The sequence below is a fragment of the Schistocerca serialis genome, chromosome 1 (assembly GCF_023864345.2).
Source record: "Schistocerca serialis cubense isolate TAMUIC-IGC-003099 chromosome 1, iqSchSeri2.2, whole genome shotgun sequence".
Lineage (NCBI taxonomy): Eukaryota > Metazoa > Arthropoda > Insecta > Orthoptera > Acrididae > Schistocerca > Schistocerca serialis.
In genome coordinates, this window is record NC_064638.1 from 620175266 (window position 1) to 620192234 (window position 16969).

The 16969-nt window shown below is 36.6% G+C and overlaps 1 protein-coding gene across 1 annotated transcript in view; it reads left to right on the forward strand.

The window, feature by feature from the left end:
• LOC126478137 (serine/threonine-protein kinase unc-51) overlaps positions 1-16969 on the forward strand; it is a 171557-nt gene that overhangs the window by 71069 nt on the left and 83519 nt on the right. Inside the window, exons 15-17 of the mRNA XM_050103676.1 lie at positions 2245-2404; positions 3226-3372; positions 11563-11666. Of these exons, the coding sequence (XP_049959633.1) occupies positions 2245-2404; positions 3226-3372; positions 11563-11666 (411 nt within the window). The remainder of the gene's footprint in view (positions 1-2244; positions 2405-3225; positions 3373-11562; positions 11667-16969) is intronic.

Consider the following 16969-nt stretch of genomic DNA (forward strand, 5'->3'; position numbering starts at 1 on the left):
CATGATGCAGCATCCACTTGTCTGCAGTGTTCGATCTCACTTGACACACCCTTTTCCCAAGGCTTTCAAGGTCATTGACAATTTGTCCTGAAGGGACAAATTCTGTAGGCATGTTACCCCTACAGCCAAGAAAGTGAATCAGAGTTGTTTTGCTCATTTGAGATTTATTTGGCCGAGGAGATGTCTCAAGTGTGCCACTCCTCACATTGCCACGGGCTCATTCTGAAAAAGTCAGGATTCATCATCTGTGATCACATGGCTGAAACCATTTGTGGTCATTGGCAATCCTCTCAAGGAGATCAGCACGTTTCTTCAATTATCCTTTTGCTTAATTGTGAGGTTTTTCGGCACCATTTTGGCACAAACCTTTCGCATGTGGAAAACTTTGATCAAAATTTGATGTATGGAGAAAAAGATGAACAGTCACCTGTCATACTTATTGTTAAACATTGTTATGATCTTACAAGAGCACATGCACATCCAGTGACCTGTTTTTGAACTAGATCATCTCCCTGAGTGAGGTTCATTTTCAACTTGTTTTCGTCTTTCGAAAAATGATTTGTGACAATGAAAAACTTGTGCTCATGATAAGGAATGTTTCCCATTGGCCCATTCCAACTTTTCAAAGGTCACAGTCATGGATTCCCCAAGTTTAACACAGAACTTGATTGCATAATATTGCTCAAAATTCTGGTGTCCCATTTTTGTCACACACAGTGAAAACACACATTCACTGATTTTGCTCTGAAAAATGATGTGATGGATTTACAGTGCTGAAACTTTGACTGAGCATCTGTAAGGAATGAACACACCGGACTACACAAATAGAAAGTCATAGCGTTTTCAGATTGCTTACAATGTTGTCAGTCTCATTACATTTCTCACACATCTTCTACATACCTCCATAACAAGACTGACATTTCCTTGATGCCTAGTCAACTGATTCTTCTTTTAGTCAGAGTGTGCCATACATTTCTATTCTCCCCTATTAGATTCTGTACCTCTTAATTAGTTATTTGATCTACCCATCTAATCTTCAGCATTCTTCTGTAACACCACAATTAAAAAGCTTCTATTCTCTTCTTGTCTATACTGATTATCATCCAAATTTCACTCCCATACTGAGGTACACTCCAGACAAATACCTTCAGAAAAAGACTGCCTAAATTCAAGCTGGCGAATTTCTGTTTCTTAGAAGTGGTTACTGAGGAGCAAGATAGTTATTTGGCTGCATCATGCACAGAAATTACTTCATTTGGTGCAGTTAAAGTTACCAAATGGTCAGTTTTTGTTAGTAGAAACTCTCAACTCTCTGAAAATGATTTCCAAAATCTTTACTAGATTCCCAATTTATGATGACTGCAGTGCTAACAGGTGATGAACGCAGTGTGGAGAGCTAGTTTTTCATGTTGAAGCTTCGGTAGCCAGTTTTGGTTTGTATGTTCGTGCATCAGCCAACATGGTTTTCAGTAAGTAGCAATATTTTCTCAGTAAAACAGTAAAGAAAAATGCTCCAGAGCTGAGCAGATGGCTTACTGGTCCCTTCTGCATAGTGACTTCCATGTAGATTTTTTCGTATAACATTCATGAAAAAAACACTATTGTAAGGGATGATGGAAGATAAAAAAACAACTTAATCACCAACAGACCTGGAGCAGATGGTGACAGAAATATAATGGAAAAATGTTTTGTGATTAGAAGTTGGTTTTAATCATAGTCACTATGAACAGACTAGGGAGAAGAATTAATTACTGTACATCAGTATAAGTATGTTAATGGAATATAAGTAATGGAAGGAGTAATGGTAAGAAGTCACCATACAGCTTGTGGCACTGGATCGTTGATAGATGCAAAAACACAGCCGAAACTGTATTGGCAGAACTGAAGCTGTGAGAATGGGTCATGTCATGTTTAGTAGTTTGTGTGTGTGTGTGTGTGTGTGTGTGTGTGTGTGTGTGTTGTCTACGAGCTCTGTAGAAGAATTCATCTGAAAGCTAGTACATCAGTCTAGATTTCCATACCCATTTAGATACATGATACCATTTTCGAAGCAATGCAATATCAATATTAACATTAGCTATGGAATCAGAATTGTGGCTGTATTTTTCTTATGTCTCAGGTTTGCTGTAAACATTACTTTTTGGAAGAAAGTAATTGATTATAAGTTAGCTTCATTAAATTTTGTAGATTTACTTCTCTGTGTTGTCATAGTAAGAGCTACTGAAGACAATGGTGGTTGTTCAGGTGCAGTTCATGATAGGTACACCACCTGGTGGAGGGGGTCAACGTCGTCGTTCAGCATCAGGCAGTTCATGTGAAACACCACCACCTGTAACAACGTGGCAAGTGTCTCCTGTCTCTGGAGGAAAGTTAACTCCAACTAGTTCACCACTTAGGCGTTCAGGTAATTGATTGATTTTATGTTAATATATTCTGTTAAATCTTCATTAACAATTGAATAAAACAGTTATATGTTTATTGCTTTATTTGTGCAAAATTAAATAATGTCAGAACACAGAGTAAAGTAATCTAGGTCACATATTCGAAAGTGACAGATTTATGACTGACTTGTGTTCTGAGCTTATAATTCAAAGAACTTAACTTTTGCAGTTGCTCAAATTGTTTAATATTTTCCCAGTGGAAATTGCTGTTCAATCATTTATGAGGCAGTATACAACGTGAGTAAATACTTTTCCATGTCAAAAAATCAGGTATTGAAAGGTGACAAGGTGTAATAGTCAAATGTGCATGAGAAGAGGTGATCAATAACATCATAAGGTGATGACTGAATTGTGTGATGGGTTTCTAGCATGCTGGGATGTTGAAGGGTCAGCTACTTGTGATACTATTTGAGTATGACAAACATACAAAGTTGCAAAATAGCTCTTTTTATTGCATGATGATGACTATTCACAGGTTTTTGTTTGTAACCCACTCTCAAACCAGCAATCCAGTCATAATAAATATTATTCCACATAACAAAAAATCATGACAGTCATTATACAAAGGAGTACAGTACTAGTGTTTATGTAACTGTATACAAACAGAATTATTTGAGATGTCACTGGGTGCATAAAAAAAAAGTCACTGATGATTTCCATTGCATTTGTTATGTCTTTTTTATGCCCCTACTTCACTGGTGAACATGTTGAGCTTTGTTGCAACTGGTGTTCTTGTTGTCATTTCCAAAGTTTAATGTCTGTTTTGTTTTTCTCTCAATCACAGGAACAAGTTCACCCCTTCTGAGCGGTCCACTAGCTGTTTTACCACCTATACTTGGTTCCCCAACTCGTTTGACAGAAAATAATAATCTCCGACATTCACCAATAATGCCATTTGGTACAAGGGCTATGACGTTGCCAGAAATTTCAGGTAATACTTTATTTATCTTTGTTTCAGACAGGTTGTAGCGTTTTCATTATTAGAGTACTTACAGTGAGATCTTACTGTGGTCAATGCTGACATTTTGTAGCTTGGGGTATCGTGAAGCATACATTTAATGCAAAGTGAGCATATTTATGCTAAATGCATGCTATAATCCGTTCATTGTATGACTAAACCTGATGTAAACATTGCACTATGTATTCTTCCGCATTTTCTGGAACCTCATTGGATTTCAGTTTCACGTGGGACTGCAGCCAAGCTGTCGCTAGTACTATCAAGTACAATAATAAGGGTACATTTTGTGCTGTGCGTTACACGTACATCGACTTAGCGATAATACGGGACAACAGCTTTACCGGTGCATTTAACTTAGCACTGGCCGGCCAGCTGATACAGCTAGCCTGCAGTGACGTGGCCAGCTTCAGTTCACATGTAAAACGAGACGAGCAAAGGAACAATTTCAGCTTCGAATGTCATTTAATTTTTAAGCAGCATGAAATAATACACTAGAAATCTCCCACAATATGCTCCTTAGACGTCTAGGTGAAAACCACAACACATTATCATTTTTAGCTAACATACTATTGTAACTAAAAACAAGAATGATGAAATTCCTGACTCAACCACAGGGTAATTTTTCTGCATAAGCTGTGTGTAACGTAAGAGAGTATTCAAGGATTCAATAGTTAAATATTGAAGCCACTGAAGGTATTACTTATTCAGTCGTCTTGTAATCTCTTAGCTCTTTCCGTATCTGAATCTGAGAAATACATTTCAATTCTGGATGTGTCAGCCTATCAACAACAGAATCCATGAAGCCAATCAGGGGCAGCATTTTTTCTTCTTCTTTTATGACGAGCCATTCTATATCCCGCCAGCGTTCGGCAGTGATGTGTGAAAAAGTGTGTGCATTAGTTCCAGTATGTCTGGCAGCTTCACTGTCTTGTTAGTTCTCGGGCCAAATCTCACACCGTGGCTCAATATCAGTTCTGTTGGGTTCATATTGTAATGGTACAGTAGCAAATGTAAAAAGGCAGCATTTGTATGAATGTGCTCAATGCTGTGAAAATGATTGTTTTTCATGTTTCTGTGATACTTATCTACCTATGTGTTATAAAATTATGAACATAATCCAAATAAAGAGGATTTGGTTTTTCATTTTTGCTTTAAAAATTAAATTGTTAGGATTTCTTAATTTAAACAACTTTTATGAACACTCTTTCATAAAATATCGATAATTAAGAGTTTGTATTTGAAATGGAAAAAGGAATTTCGCGTCCAGTATGTAATTAGAAACAAGGTATGTGTGTTATTCATAAAAAATGATGATGAGTTTCATAATTAAGAGATGTAGGTATTTCAAATTGAACGAGAAGAAGAAAATGATGCTGTTAACGCATGAATAACCGTCTTTGCTTTACATTCCATTAAGCTACTGACTACGCTACCTGTTCAATAAAAGTTTGTTTATCAACTGCATTACATACAATGCTGGGGAACTTCAAAGCCGATTACCTCCTTAAATTTATGAAAAACATTAAGAACAGCCTATTTCTTGGCACTTTCTAACCATGTTCCATGCGCATGTTTCACTACAGAACAGAAAGCAGCCTCAGCCATTTTCGTACTGCGCATTAACAGCGCAGCAGTCGGCGCACAACACTGCAGAGGCTGAGACTGTACACTATTTTTGAAATGAAAACTATGTGGCTAAAGCATGATTAAGAAAAACATTGATGGCTGTTAATACATTTGAATATCTTAAAGTTTTATTTGACGTAGCTTAGTAATAAGATCAAAAAAGTCACCCAGAACCCCAGGTCATGGGAGACTTAACCAGCGGGGATGAGAAGGAAAGTCTGATTTTTGTGGACTGCACTGGATGTGATTTGAATACCTGAGAGCTTAAAGGTGAAGACAGGGTAATACACACGACAGAGATTACTGCTAAAACATCATGCACAACTTAGTAAGAGTGAAAAGCTAAGTGCATTGTATGTGATAGAGGTGGGAGGCGGATGGTGGAAAATAAACACCTCAGAAAATGAAAGGTGTAGAAAAATGGATTGAAAAAAGGAATAGTTACTGTGAAGAACTGCTGAGATGAAAGAAATTCATATTATTAAAGATAGATTAAAAGGTCTACTTACCAGCTGCAGCTCCACAGTTCAACTGAAAGAATGACATGCTCCTAAGCTTCAAGATTCAGAGTCTTCTTTATCAGAAGAGAGGGAAGGCTGATAAATATTTGCTGTTAACTAGATGGGAAAGTCATGTGTAACTTAAAGCCTAGGGAGATATATTGATGGGGAAATAGACAGTGAATTCAAAAGAATGTTCAGAATGCCAAACAGTAAAATTGATAGAATGTTTAACGAGCCTGAGGTAAAGTCAGAAAACAAAATAAAACTAAAAATTGAGGCTTTTGTGGTCATTGTTGAAGTGTTACCTATTGGCTTTCAACTTGGGATCTTCAGCAAATGTCGGTTCAATGATTTTTTATTAAGTTTTACCACCATGAGTGGCTGGTATTGGCAAGATTCACCCAGTCTGCCACCAGCAATAGACAGTGAACTTTTTATAACATCAGCCACTCATGCTGTTGAAATGTCAGAAAAATCATTAAACAAACACCAGCCAAAGATCCTGTGATAAAAGCCAGCACCACTGCACCAAAATAAAAATCATTGGAATGAAATAAAAGTATAACAGAAGTAAAGCCTATAGGGGTGACAATAGATCTTTAAAAATATGAAGGAGAAAGATTGTAGAGAAGGGGTAGGAAACCACGTAGAGGAATAGCAGAAGTATTGTGCTAGTTATGAAAAAATAGTGGCAGCAACAGTAATAACTCATTAAATTGAGAGCTTGTGAATGATGAGTGGTAATGAATAAATCACCATCTGTGAGTCTGTGGAGTTTGGGTACTACAAGGAAGTGTCACTGTAAGCACCACACTGAAGCTCTTTATTCGCCATCTTTGTAATTTGCATAAACAATATTATTATTGTTTTGTTGCTGTATTGACTCCCCACACTCTTCAGCAGTTATTGTTGTCATCACAGGACTGTAGTATCTCCAGTGCAGTAGCCATTGTGTTCATTAGTTGTTCATGAGGGGAACGTAGTTATGACCAGATAAAGATTAAAGAAAGATAAAAGGGATTCACTTTCAATATTCAGTATCTTTGAAACAAAACTAAATGCTGTTAAAGCTCATGTAATATTTGAGCATTGCTTTCGTAGGTGCTGAACTTGACTAAACTGTGGCTTTGCTGCTGAACTGTTGAAAGCAGCAACTGCCAAGGTGCTAAGTGTTATAGACAATCTTTACTACATACTCCTCTAATCTTGGGTGGTTAGAAATTGGAATGCTTTGGGCAAATAGTTAGTTTCACTGTAGTTCACACAAAGATTTGGTAGTAAAAAACGTATTATGTAACAGAAGTTGCCACACTTTCTCCTGTCACTCAATTTTAGATTGTGTTTAATTCACTCATTAGTGTAGCAATGCCATCCCTATTTTTCCCGTCAACAAATTCCAGTGTCCTCAACTTTACTCACGACTATTCCAGTCAAGGTAATTGCAATCTTCTCCAAAGAAGAATAGTGGTCTTACTATAACACAACCGTTCAAAAATGAAATTTTGTCTCTTAATAGGTGCAAGTTACATATTTGCTGTTTGTGTGAAAATGCTGTGAGATGACATGGCCACCTGGATGCACTTTTAATAACTTATGACTTGACCACACTTTTATTTTTCATCAACCTTATGCATTTTGAGTTTTTCATTTTCAGGGGCTACAAAAATACAACCCAAAACTGGTATCAGACGATATGAAAATATGATACATTTCACCATTGGCAAAAGACATATTATGAGGACTACAATATAGCTTCCTAGCTTACCAGTGCTATGTCAGTCATATAAAAACATTGGATACATTGTATCATGTCAACATTCTCGAGCACGAGACAAGTGCAAACTGCTACAAAGTGAAAATTTTGGAAGCTAAGTGGACTAAACCGCTAGGTGTCACCGGGTACGTGCTACAGCCTGCAATTTATTTCTGTTTACAATCACAGTTTTCATTGTTAAAATTTATAAAATGATTTCATCAGTCAGTGTGGGAATTATTTACAATATTTTACAGAACAATATGTTACAGATTTTTTCTTTAATCTAATACACTGGAAGAACACGCTGATTGACACTGCGGCCAACTGTCTGTTAACAAACAAATCTTTTTATTCACAACTTACAACACAAAAACTACTACCATCAGTAGAAATTCATGAATATTTAATTAAAATTAAAATTATATAGATTACTAGAGGGTTGTAAGGGAACTGATTAAAGTTGATTTAAGATACCATACTTAGGATCTTCTGTGATGATATGACCATGAAATTGTTTTATGTGAATAACAAACATTGCAGATCGCCATGTTGCAATTAAGGGAAGGGGAGGTGTCAAGGGTACACAATTTTAATCTGAACATATTAAAAAATCCTGTAAAGCTGTTTGTAACACTGTGACCGTAAATGTTTATGAAATGACAGCTTAAATAAAAAAAAAGCAAAAGCCTTATGAAATGGCTCTAATAGCACTGTTGTTAACAGTTTTCAAATTGTGCCATGCAGCATGAAATGCTGAGCAACCGATTGTGAATACTCTATCAGCCATGACAAATCTGCATGTATGACACTAAATATGCAATAAATAATTATATACTTTTACTGATCTTGTGTTCAAAACAAAGCACAGGAGGAAGCTACACAAAGGTGCATAGTCTTGATGGTAAAATACAGAATGGTACGCCATTTATCACAAATAGAATACTGTGTAGTGGCAAACTGTAGTGCGTCGCTCTCTACTGAAGTCCCAGTATGGCAGCAGAACTATAAGTGCTCCGTAAATGGATTGAAAAACCAGTTCTTGGTGAAATCTGTTTGTTTGTTTGTTTAGTATCTCTGATGACAGTTTTGTTTTACTCTGAAAAATCTCAAATTCCTGAGGTGTATTTAAGATTGGTCAGGATTTTGTTTAACGAGTGGTTGTTTCATAAAAGTTGCATTTTTATACAGTCTTCATTGCTGTCATATGTATGCTCTCTAAAATGTTTTTTGAAGGACCTGACAGTCTGTCCTATATAAAATTTATTGCAATGACCACACTCAATCCTGTTAACTCTGTAACGTTCTTTAAATATGGTATTCTTTTAGATTCTTAAGTGATTGCCTGTGCACATTTCAAATAACTTACTTTAAATAAATTTTTGAATGAATGTCTGAACTGTGGGATGGGTGCTGAACTTGAATTATAATGTAGAGTGTTGCAACTGCAAGTGGTGTGCTTACTCTGTGTTATTGTTAACAAAACTTAATGCGAACTGATTGGCAATCCAACTTCCAATACCAATAAGAAATACAGTCACAGCAGAATACATTCAGGCCCTTAGGCACTGGATCCTGTGGCCCTGTTCAAAACTGATAACTTTGACCCCTGTGCACATAAAAAAGAAATTAAACTATCTTACTTCTAAAACAGCAACGGTGGTACGCAATATATTCTGGTCTCTCATGAAAAAAATATAAATATGCTAGCTACAGGCTTAGCAGTGTGCAGTGTTGGCCGTAATACTTTGAAATGTACATGAAATTCTTTTGACTGATAAATGAAAACATCTGAAAAAATCCAACTTCCTAGAAAAACATATGACCTGGACAGGGAGGCGGTACTGATTGTGGTGAATTACTAACACTGATTTGTTTTTAGCAAAACTATATTGCAAGTTAATTTTGTCTTTTCAAAACATTTGACAATTGTATTTGGTCAGAAAAATACATCATATTTACAAATTGATCCACAAACAATGAGATTGGTACAGCAAGTGTTATCTAACCTCACTAAAAGGGCATGAATACAGATCTTCAAATTAATATAGCTCTGTTAACAAATCTTAGAAACATTACAAAAGTGAAATATCTGACTAATCTTATTATCAAATCAGTTTACGTACCTTCTGGGGTTACTCGGCAATTACAAATTATCTGCCAAATGGTCTATACTAACGTGCTGGCAAAACAAAAATCATAATTATTTAACACCTTTACCTTGCTTACATGAAGACTTCTGCTTCCATGTTCAATAATATTGACATACGTACATTAATCTAACACTTGGTGGCTTCACAGATCACACCACAAAAACTTCCTAATCCATCGTCTTTCGCTCACCGACAGCTTTCTACAACTGTGCGCCAAGCACTCTCTTACTCCAACACTACAATGTAAGACCACAAACAGTATCTTTGGCTCTGCCGTTGTGCACAGTCAGCGATCGCTTTATAAAGCCTATCAGAGACATACATCGTTTATTATGTGTGGGTACCATATACAGGTGTGCCTCAGCAGACTCCTTTCAACTTCCATGCCGTCATACTTATCATGCCTGGCCTCAGTCAAGTGTCACAGTTTGTTCCCTGTTAGTTTTTAATCCTAAACTGATATTACACTTCCTGAATCTGTTTACTATACGTTCAGTGAATGTTCTGTTGCATGTCATAGTCATCCTTACTTTGTGCTGTCTTTTTGGCTGCCGAGTGCTTTTCTTATTTATAAATATACTGTACAGAGATCTAACTTTTTTGTGATAAATGACGTACCATTTAGTATTTTACCCCCAAGATTATGCACCTTTGTGTGGCTTCCTCCTGTGCTTTGTTTTGTGCACAAGATGAGTAAATGTTTAATTTCTTACTGTATATTTAGTGTCATACATGCGGATTTGTCATGGCCGATAGTTTTCATAAGTGGCTGCTCGGTGCTTCACACAGCTTGGCACAAGTTGAAAACTGTTGACAACAGCACTGCTATAGCTGTTTCACAATGGATTTGCATTATTTCGCTTAAAGTTGTCTCTTTTATAAACATTTGTAGTCACAGTTTTACAAATAGCTGTAAAGGATTTTTAATATGCCAAGATTAATATTGTGTACCCCTTCCCCCATTTTTTAATTTGCATCATGGCATTCTACAATGCTTATTTTTCACAGAAAAACAGTATTATGGTTGTACAACCATAGAAGGGCTTATGTATACTCCCTGAATTATGCCAGTAGAGTATTCACAAGCAGCTGCTCAGCGCCTTGCGCTGCTTGGCCCAAGGTGATAACTGTTGACAACAATGCCACTATAGCTCCTTCACAAGGATTTCACATTATTTTATTTAAGCTGTACAGGATTTTTTAATATGTGAAGATTAATATTGTGTGCCTCTTCCCCTTATGTTAATTGTAACATGGTGATCTACAATGTTTGTTATTCACAGAAAACAGTTCTGTGGTCATATACAGGAGATCCTATGTACAGTATCTCAAATGTGCCAATTTTTAGTCAAGTCCCTTACAACCTTCTAGGTAGTAATTTGTGCTGTAAGTTGTAAATAAAACAAAAAATTTGTTTGTTAACAGGCAGTTGGCCCCAGTGCCAATCAGCATGTTTTTCAATATATTAGATTAAGAAAAAAAATCTGTAACACATTGTTTTGTGAAACATTGTAATTCCCATATTGACTGATGAAATCATTTTATATGTTATAAAGATGAAAGCTGTGACTGTAAACAGAAATAAATTGCAGGCTGTAGCATCTACGCAGTGCCGCCTAGTGGTTTAGTCCACATGGCTTCGAAAATTTTCACTTGGTAGCAGTTTGCACTTGTCTCCTGCTCGAGAATGTTGACATGATACAATGTATTTAATGTTTTTATATGACTGACGTAGGAATGGTAAGCTAGGAAGCCACATTTTAGTTGTTGTAACTGTCTCTTATCAGTGGTGAAATGTATAACATTTTCATATCTTCTGATACCAGTTTTATGTTGTATTTTTGTAGCCTTTGAAAATGACAGAAAGTAAAAACGTGTAAGGCTGATGGAAAAATTAAAGTGTGGTCAGGACATAATTAAAGTTATTAAAAATTACATATTTGTGGCAATGTACAGAAGCTTCATGATAACATTCACAAAAAGCATTGTTTTTCTATAGTAAATAATATGCACTGTCATCACTGCCCTATTTATTTGAATATCTTGATTGCTGTGAACAAATTATTTCATAAATGTTGTTTTCATTGCACAAAAGACAAAATCTATTTGGTGTGAACATCTTTTACAGAAGCTGGAGGAATTCAGAGGCTTTTCCACAATTCTCCAGCACCTGCAATTGAAGGGCCTATAACTTTCCTAGCTCCAGAACTTCCTGAAGAAACACTATTAGAAGTAAGTGTATTAACTTGTCGTCATTCTTCTTTCCAAACTGAAAGTGTTGGCTATTATTCATTAATTTTAATAACCAAGTGCATTAAATTACATCAATATAGTTACTTTCAATTTACCTGCAGTAAAGAATAGTGCACCTTCAGGTGGCCTGATTGTGTAAGAAAACATTTTTTTATGAAATTACTAAATTACTTTTTCTTCCATCTACACATATATAAGTAGGAGTAATCTGCCACAGTTCTAACTGTGAGCTTGCTCTAATAGAGAAACTACCTTAGGAATTTTGATTAAGTTTTCCTTAACAGTCATGGGGAAGTTATTGTATATAGTTTATAAATGTTTTGTTGACTTCATTGCAACAGTGAAAATAATCGCCATCGCCATCTAGTGGTGAATGCCAGGAATCCTTGAAAACATAACTCAGTGCAGGGCGACACAGCTCCAGTCCAACTGAGGGTGTACATTCTACTTAGTTTTATATACCCACAACAGCCTGAATGTGTTCAGTGCAGTGCACTCAGTGTGGACATGCCTTAACATATTCAGATATTATTTGTTTGAGGGAAACAGACGATGGCATGATCTTCTTGATTCCTTAAACAAAGATGTTGCAGTGGGATTCAGAAATTCCTTGCAGATGACGGCAGAAGTTTTTGAATGTCTTCTGCGGATGGTTGAGGAACACATTTCAAAAAACGACAATGTCACATTGCCAGTTTGTGCTTCCCTTAGATTAACAATCAGAATTTGCTCTCATAATTCACTTCAAATTCTTTGAAGAGTGAGCAGTGAGTTATTCAACTTCGAAATATCATAATAAATATGACCATTAGTGAAAATGTAACCACTTCATCTTCAAGCTGCAATGTGAGACTATAAAATGCGAAACAGTTGAATATTTTTACCAAATAGGTACTCTACAATCATTTGAGAAAATTATGTTGTGAATAGTGGTGGGCAGGAAATCGCGTATCTATTAGAAATCACAGTGATTGAGAAGTCACAGATATCACAATAACAACTTTACAAAATCTAACTGCGATTTCAGTCACAGTTAGCAGTCGCAAGTAGCATTTCACATTCAACGCCGTGAGCCATCTGTTGGCTGAATTCCGTACTGCATTCTGCGATTTCAGTGACAAGTCGCGGCTAGAAGTCGCAAGTAGCAACTAAAAAGCGCAGTTAACAGTGCCATCTGTTGGCCAAAGTTCGTACTACGCTCATCTCTGCGACACGCTATCGAGTCCAACTGCGATTTCCGTGACAAGTCGCAACTAAGAGTCGCAAGTAGCAACTAAAAAGCACAGTTAGCAGTGCCATCTGTTGAGCAAAGTTAATACTACGCTATTCGCTACCGAGTCAAACTGCGATTTCTGTGACAAATCGCAACTAAGAGTCGCAAGTAGCAACTAAAAAGCGCAGTTAACATTCTTTTCCTAGTGCCATCTGTTGACCGACGTACGTACTTCGTTATGAGAGTCTTGTGCCTCACGAGATCGATGTGCTGTGTGTGCATATGAAGGACTTATTTCAATAGTGGTACAAATCCATTTTTGTTCATTTTGAGATACAGAGTCGTAAATTTAAATGAGTGCTGAAAAATCTGCAGTTGAGATACCAGAAATATTCAAGCATATGGCTTCTTGCTAGAGATGAACCTTTATTTATGTTTGTTTGGATCATTAATTTCAGAAGCATTATAGACAGAAAAGTGGGGGTAATGGACTTGTACCACTATTGCAATAAGCCCTTCATATTAGATGACGACATACACATTCAGCATCAGTTATGGTTGGTCGAACACAGCTGTGACTCTGAATGTATTATATTAATAAGAAGCAACATTGCCTTTTTCTCCTGAAAATATCAAGTAACGTAACAAATGTGTTTAATTCTGCTTCCAATATGTCAGTTTTGGTTAATACTCCACATGCCTACAGGACTTTGCAATGTTAACACAGCAGAACTCAGACGTCTGTACAAGTGTAGTGAAATGAAAACAGTATTATTGAGTCATATGAATGCCTCACTTTTGTTCCGACACAGTTCAAGACTCGGGAGAAAAGTTTTACACCTGGTGTTCTACATGATAACTTCACACACAAGAACTTTTTGCCGACACTACTACCACCTACATAAGTAAGCTTTTCCTGTGTTACTTTCATGCAATGCACTTAAGTTATTCCTGATTTAACTGGAAGATTGGTACTTCCCACTTTCATATCACCAACCTCAAAATGCATATTGTAGACTCCGGGATATGTTACAGGTCAGTGTCACACCAAGATTGAGGAGTAAGGGGGACGGGGGGGGGGGGGGGGGGGGGGGGGGGGGGGGCGGCGGCATGTCACTCCCCAACAAGTGTTTACCAATAAATAAGTGGCAGAAAATTACGGGTCTAGGACGGCTTAACATGTGGAAAATGAGATTTTCATTATTCACTCACTGTATTTAACATTTATTATTCCTTTAAAATTGGATAACTTCAATAAAACACAGTTTAATCACTCATCTGCACACTTATTTCACAATTATGTCACTTTTAAACTGCAAATCCTCGAAGAGCTGTCTTGAATCTTCACAAGTCTCTCTCAACAGCCTTGATGTGGATAGATACGTACAGCAACCGATAATCAGGGTCAGAACTGTGTCTGCAAAATCACAAGGATTATTAAACAATTTTTGCTGTCACTAATTACAAGCAATATAATTGACAGAGTATATTGCTAATATTTGCTGTAATGAAAGCCACTCAATGGGGTATATTTCACATTTGCAAGAACGAACACTTAGACACTAACCTCTCGTCTGACGAAAACGGTCTAAAGATGCAGTGGCAATTTCTCCAGATCTGTTGACAATGATATTTTGAGTTATCACTTTACTGGGTGACTGAAATGTAGTTCGGGTACCTGTGAACATAACAATATGTTAGAATTCATTTTCTAAACACGAACTATTACGGTACTGTATGGCCACTTACATATTAATTACACTATTAATATTTTCACAGTTGTTTCTTTAATACAAAATTAAAGCCAACGGAAGAATAAATGTAAAACATACTTAACAATGACAGGTTTGTTGAGATGCAATTTTCTGTGTAGACAGATGTAACTTTTTCATACGGTGGTAAGTCGCAGAAATCGCAGGAGTCATGGAAATCACAGAAGTAGCAGAAGTCACAGAAATCGCAGAAGTAGCAGAAATCACAGAAATCGCAGAAGTAGCAGAAGTCACAGAAATCGCAGAAGTAGCAGAAGTCACAGAAATCGCAGAAGTAGCAGAAATCGCGGAAGTAGGAGTGGCGGAGGGATACACAACCTAGGTTCCTTAACTGCAACTCTTAACTGCGACAAATCACAGTTAAGAATAACAGATACTGAAAAATACCATTCACAGAAATCATTGATATCGAAAAATCGCAGTTTAGCCCATCACTAGTTGTGAAAAAACATGTGAATCCAAAAACTGTGCATTTTAATTTTTGTGCCAAAAGTAAAGTATTTTTTGAAAAACTGCTTCGCCAGGAGATGCAGCGATCCTTTGATTGCACAAAATTTTTTCAGCAGCACTGCATATGACTCAGATTTCAACTTTCTGCTTTCCTTCAATCAAACCTGCATGTGGACATGGTTCTTAGCATACCAGGGCCACAAAGAATTTGCAACAAAGACTTGTAACAATGAGTCTGTACTCAGTTGTAAACATATTAAATCACAATTTTCTCCCATCAGCACCACAAGGTCACCACAAATGCCAATTAGATATGGATCATGTAATATTTATGCTTCAGAGAAATTTTCTCCTGATGTGCACTGCTTAATTTTTTTCCTTCATCATTATACCCAGCTATGGAGCACATGCGAACTTATTTCACTGATGAGCTAGCTTTCTTCTTCTTCCAGAATCTCTTCATCTTCTCACTGGTTTTTCGTACATTCAGCTGTCCATGTTCTCTTAGATGTAGCATTTGGTTTAGCTTCAAACTGATGATTGTTAACTGAAGTTTTGAATGCAGCTCTGTCCTGTAGATTTTTTTGTAATGGTAATTTCCTAAAGATCTTTTTCAGTTTCAAATATTCAGTTTTTTTTAAACTTTCATTGAGAGGGCAAGGAAAGGATCTTTTTTGTCATCTGTTATCATTCATTCAGAGAATGTGGCTGTAACATTTCAATCTTTTTTTCCTGGACATGCCTCAGATTTTCTCCAAATTTTGATATAACTCATTAGACCCCCATCTCATCCAGATTCCCTCAATAGAAACTGGGCCAAAATTTTTCTCTAGTATTTTCCTTTCTTCTTCTTCTTCTTCTTCTTCTTCTTCTTCTTCTATGTCTTGAGTTAGTGATCTACCTCCAAAGATTATAGTCTCAGATGTATATAACACTTCACGTGTGGCTACTGTGATGTCATGCCTTAATTTTGCATCAGGAAATATTGATTTTTTTATTGTACCTATTCCAGGTAATTCCAAAAGCTTTTGGTAATTTAATGAATCTTTGTTTGCTTCATAATTGAATCAAGGTAGTTGGATGATTTCTGCCAGGTATTTAAATTTAGGTATTTGAGATGTTTCGCCAAACTGTGTACACCTGGGTTGTCCATCGGGGAGAACCTTCCATGTGTTGGGCTTTTTCATAAGAAATTTTTTGTCCACTTTTACTGCTATTTCCTGGTATTTGCAGGGAATGAATTGCATTATCTCCATTATTTGAAAAGATTGTTGGATCGTCTGCATGAGCTAAATATCATACATGAATTTTAGTTTGCCAATGGTAATTCCTCTTACTTCACCTTCCCACGTCCTAATTACTTTTTCTTGTAAAAGATAGAACAGTAAAGGGGGACAGTCTGCCTCCCTGTTGGAACTCCATTTTTGTGTCAAAAGTTCCAGATGTTTCACCTTGGAATTTAACTTTTGAGCTGGTATCGGTTAATGTTTGTTTCATGAATGATCTTGTCTTTCTATCCATTAAACAGTGTACATCTATCTATTGAATTGTATCCTTTTTTTGAAGTCTAAAAAGGCGACCACCTTTCATTCGTTTGTCCTTGCAGATTTGTAAGACCGTCTTGAAATGAAGAATTTGTTCCCCACAGGATCCTCCTTTCCTAAAACCTGCTAGATACGTGCCATTTAAATCGTCCATTTGTGTTTCAAGGCTTTTAAGTATGATTTTTTAAAGAATATTGTTAAGTGCCAGGCAACAATGAATCCCCTCTCTAATTATTTGTATTAAGGCACGGGTCCACCAGCAAGTAAACTTTCTCTACTCAGTTGTAGAAGCTACCTCGGCAA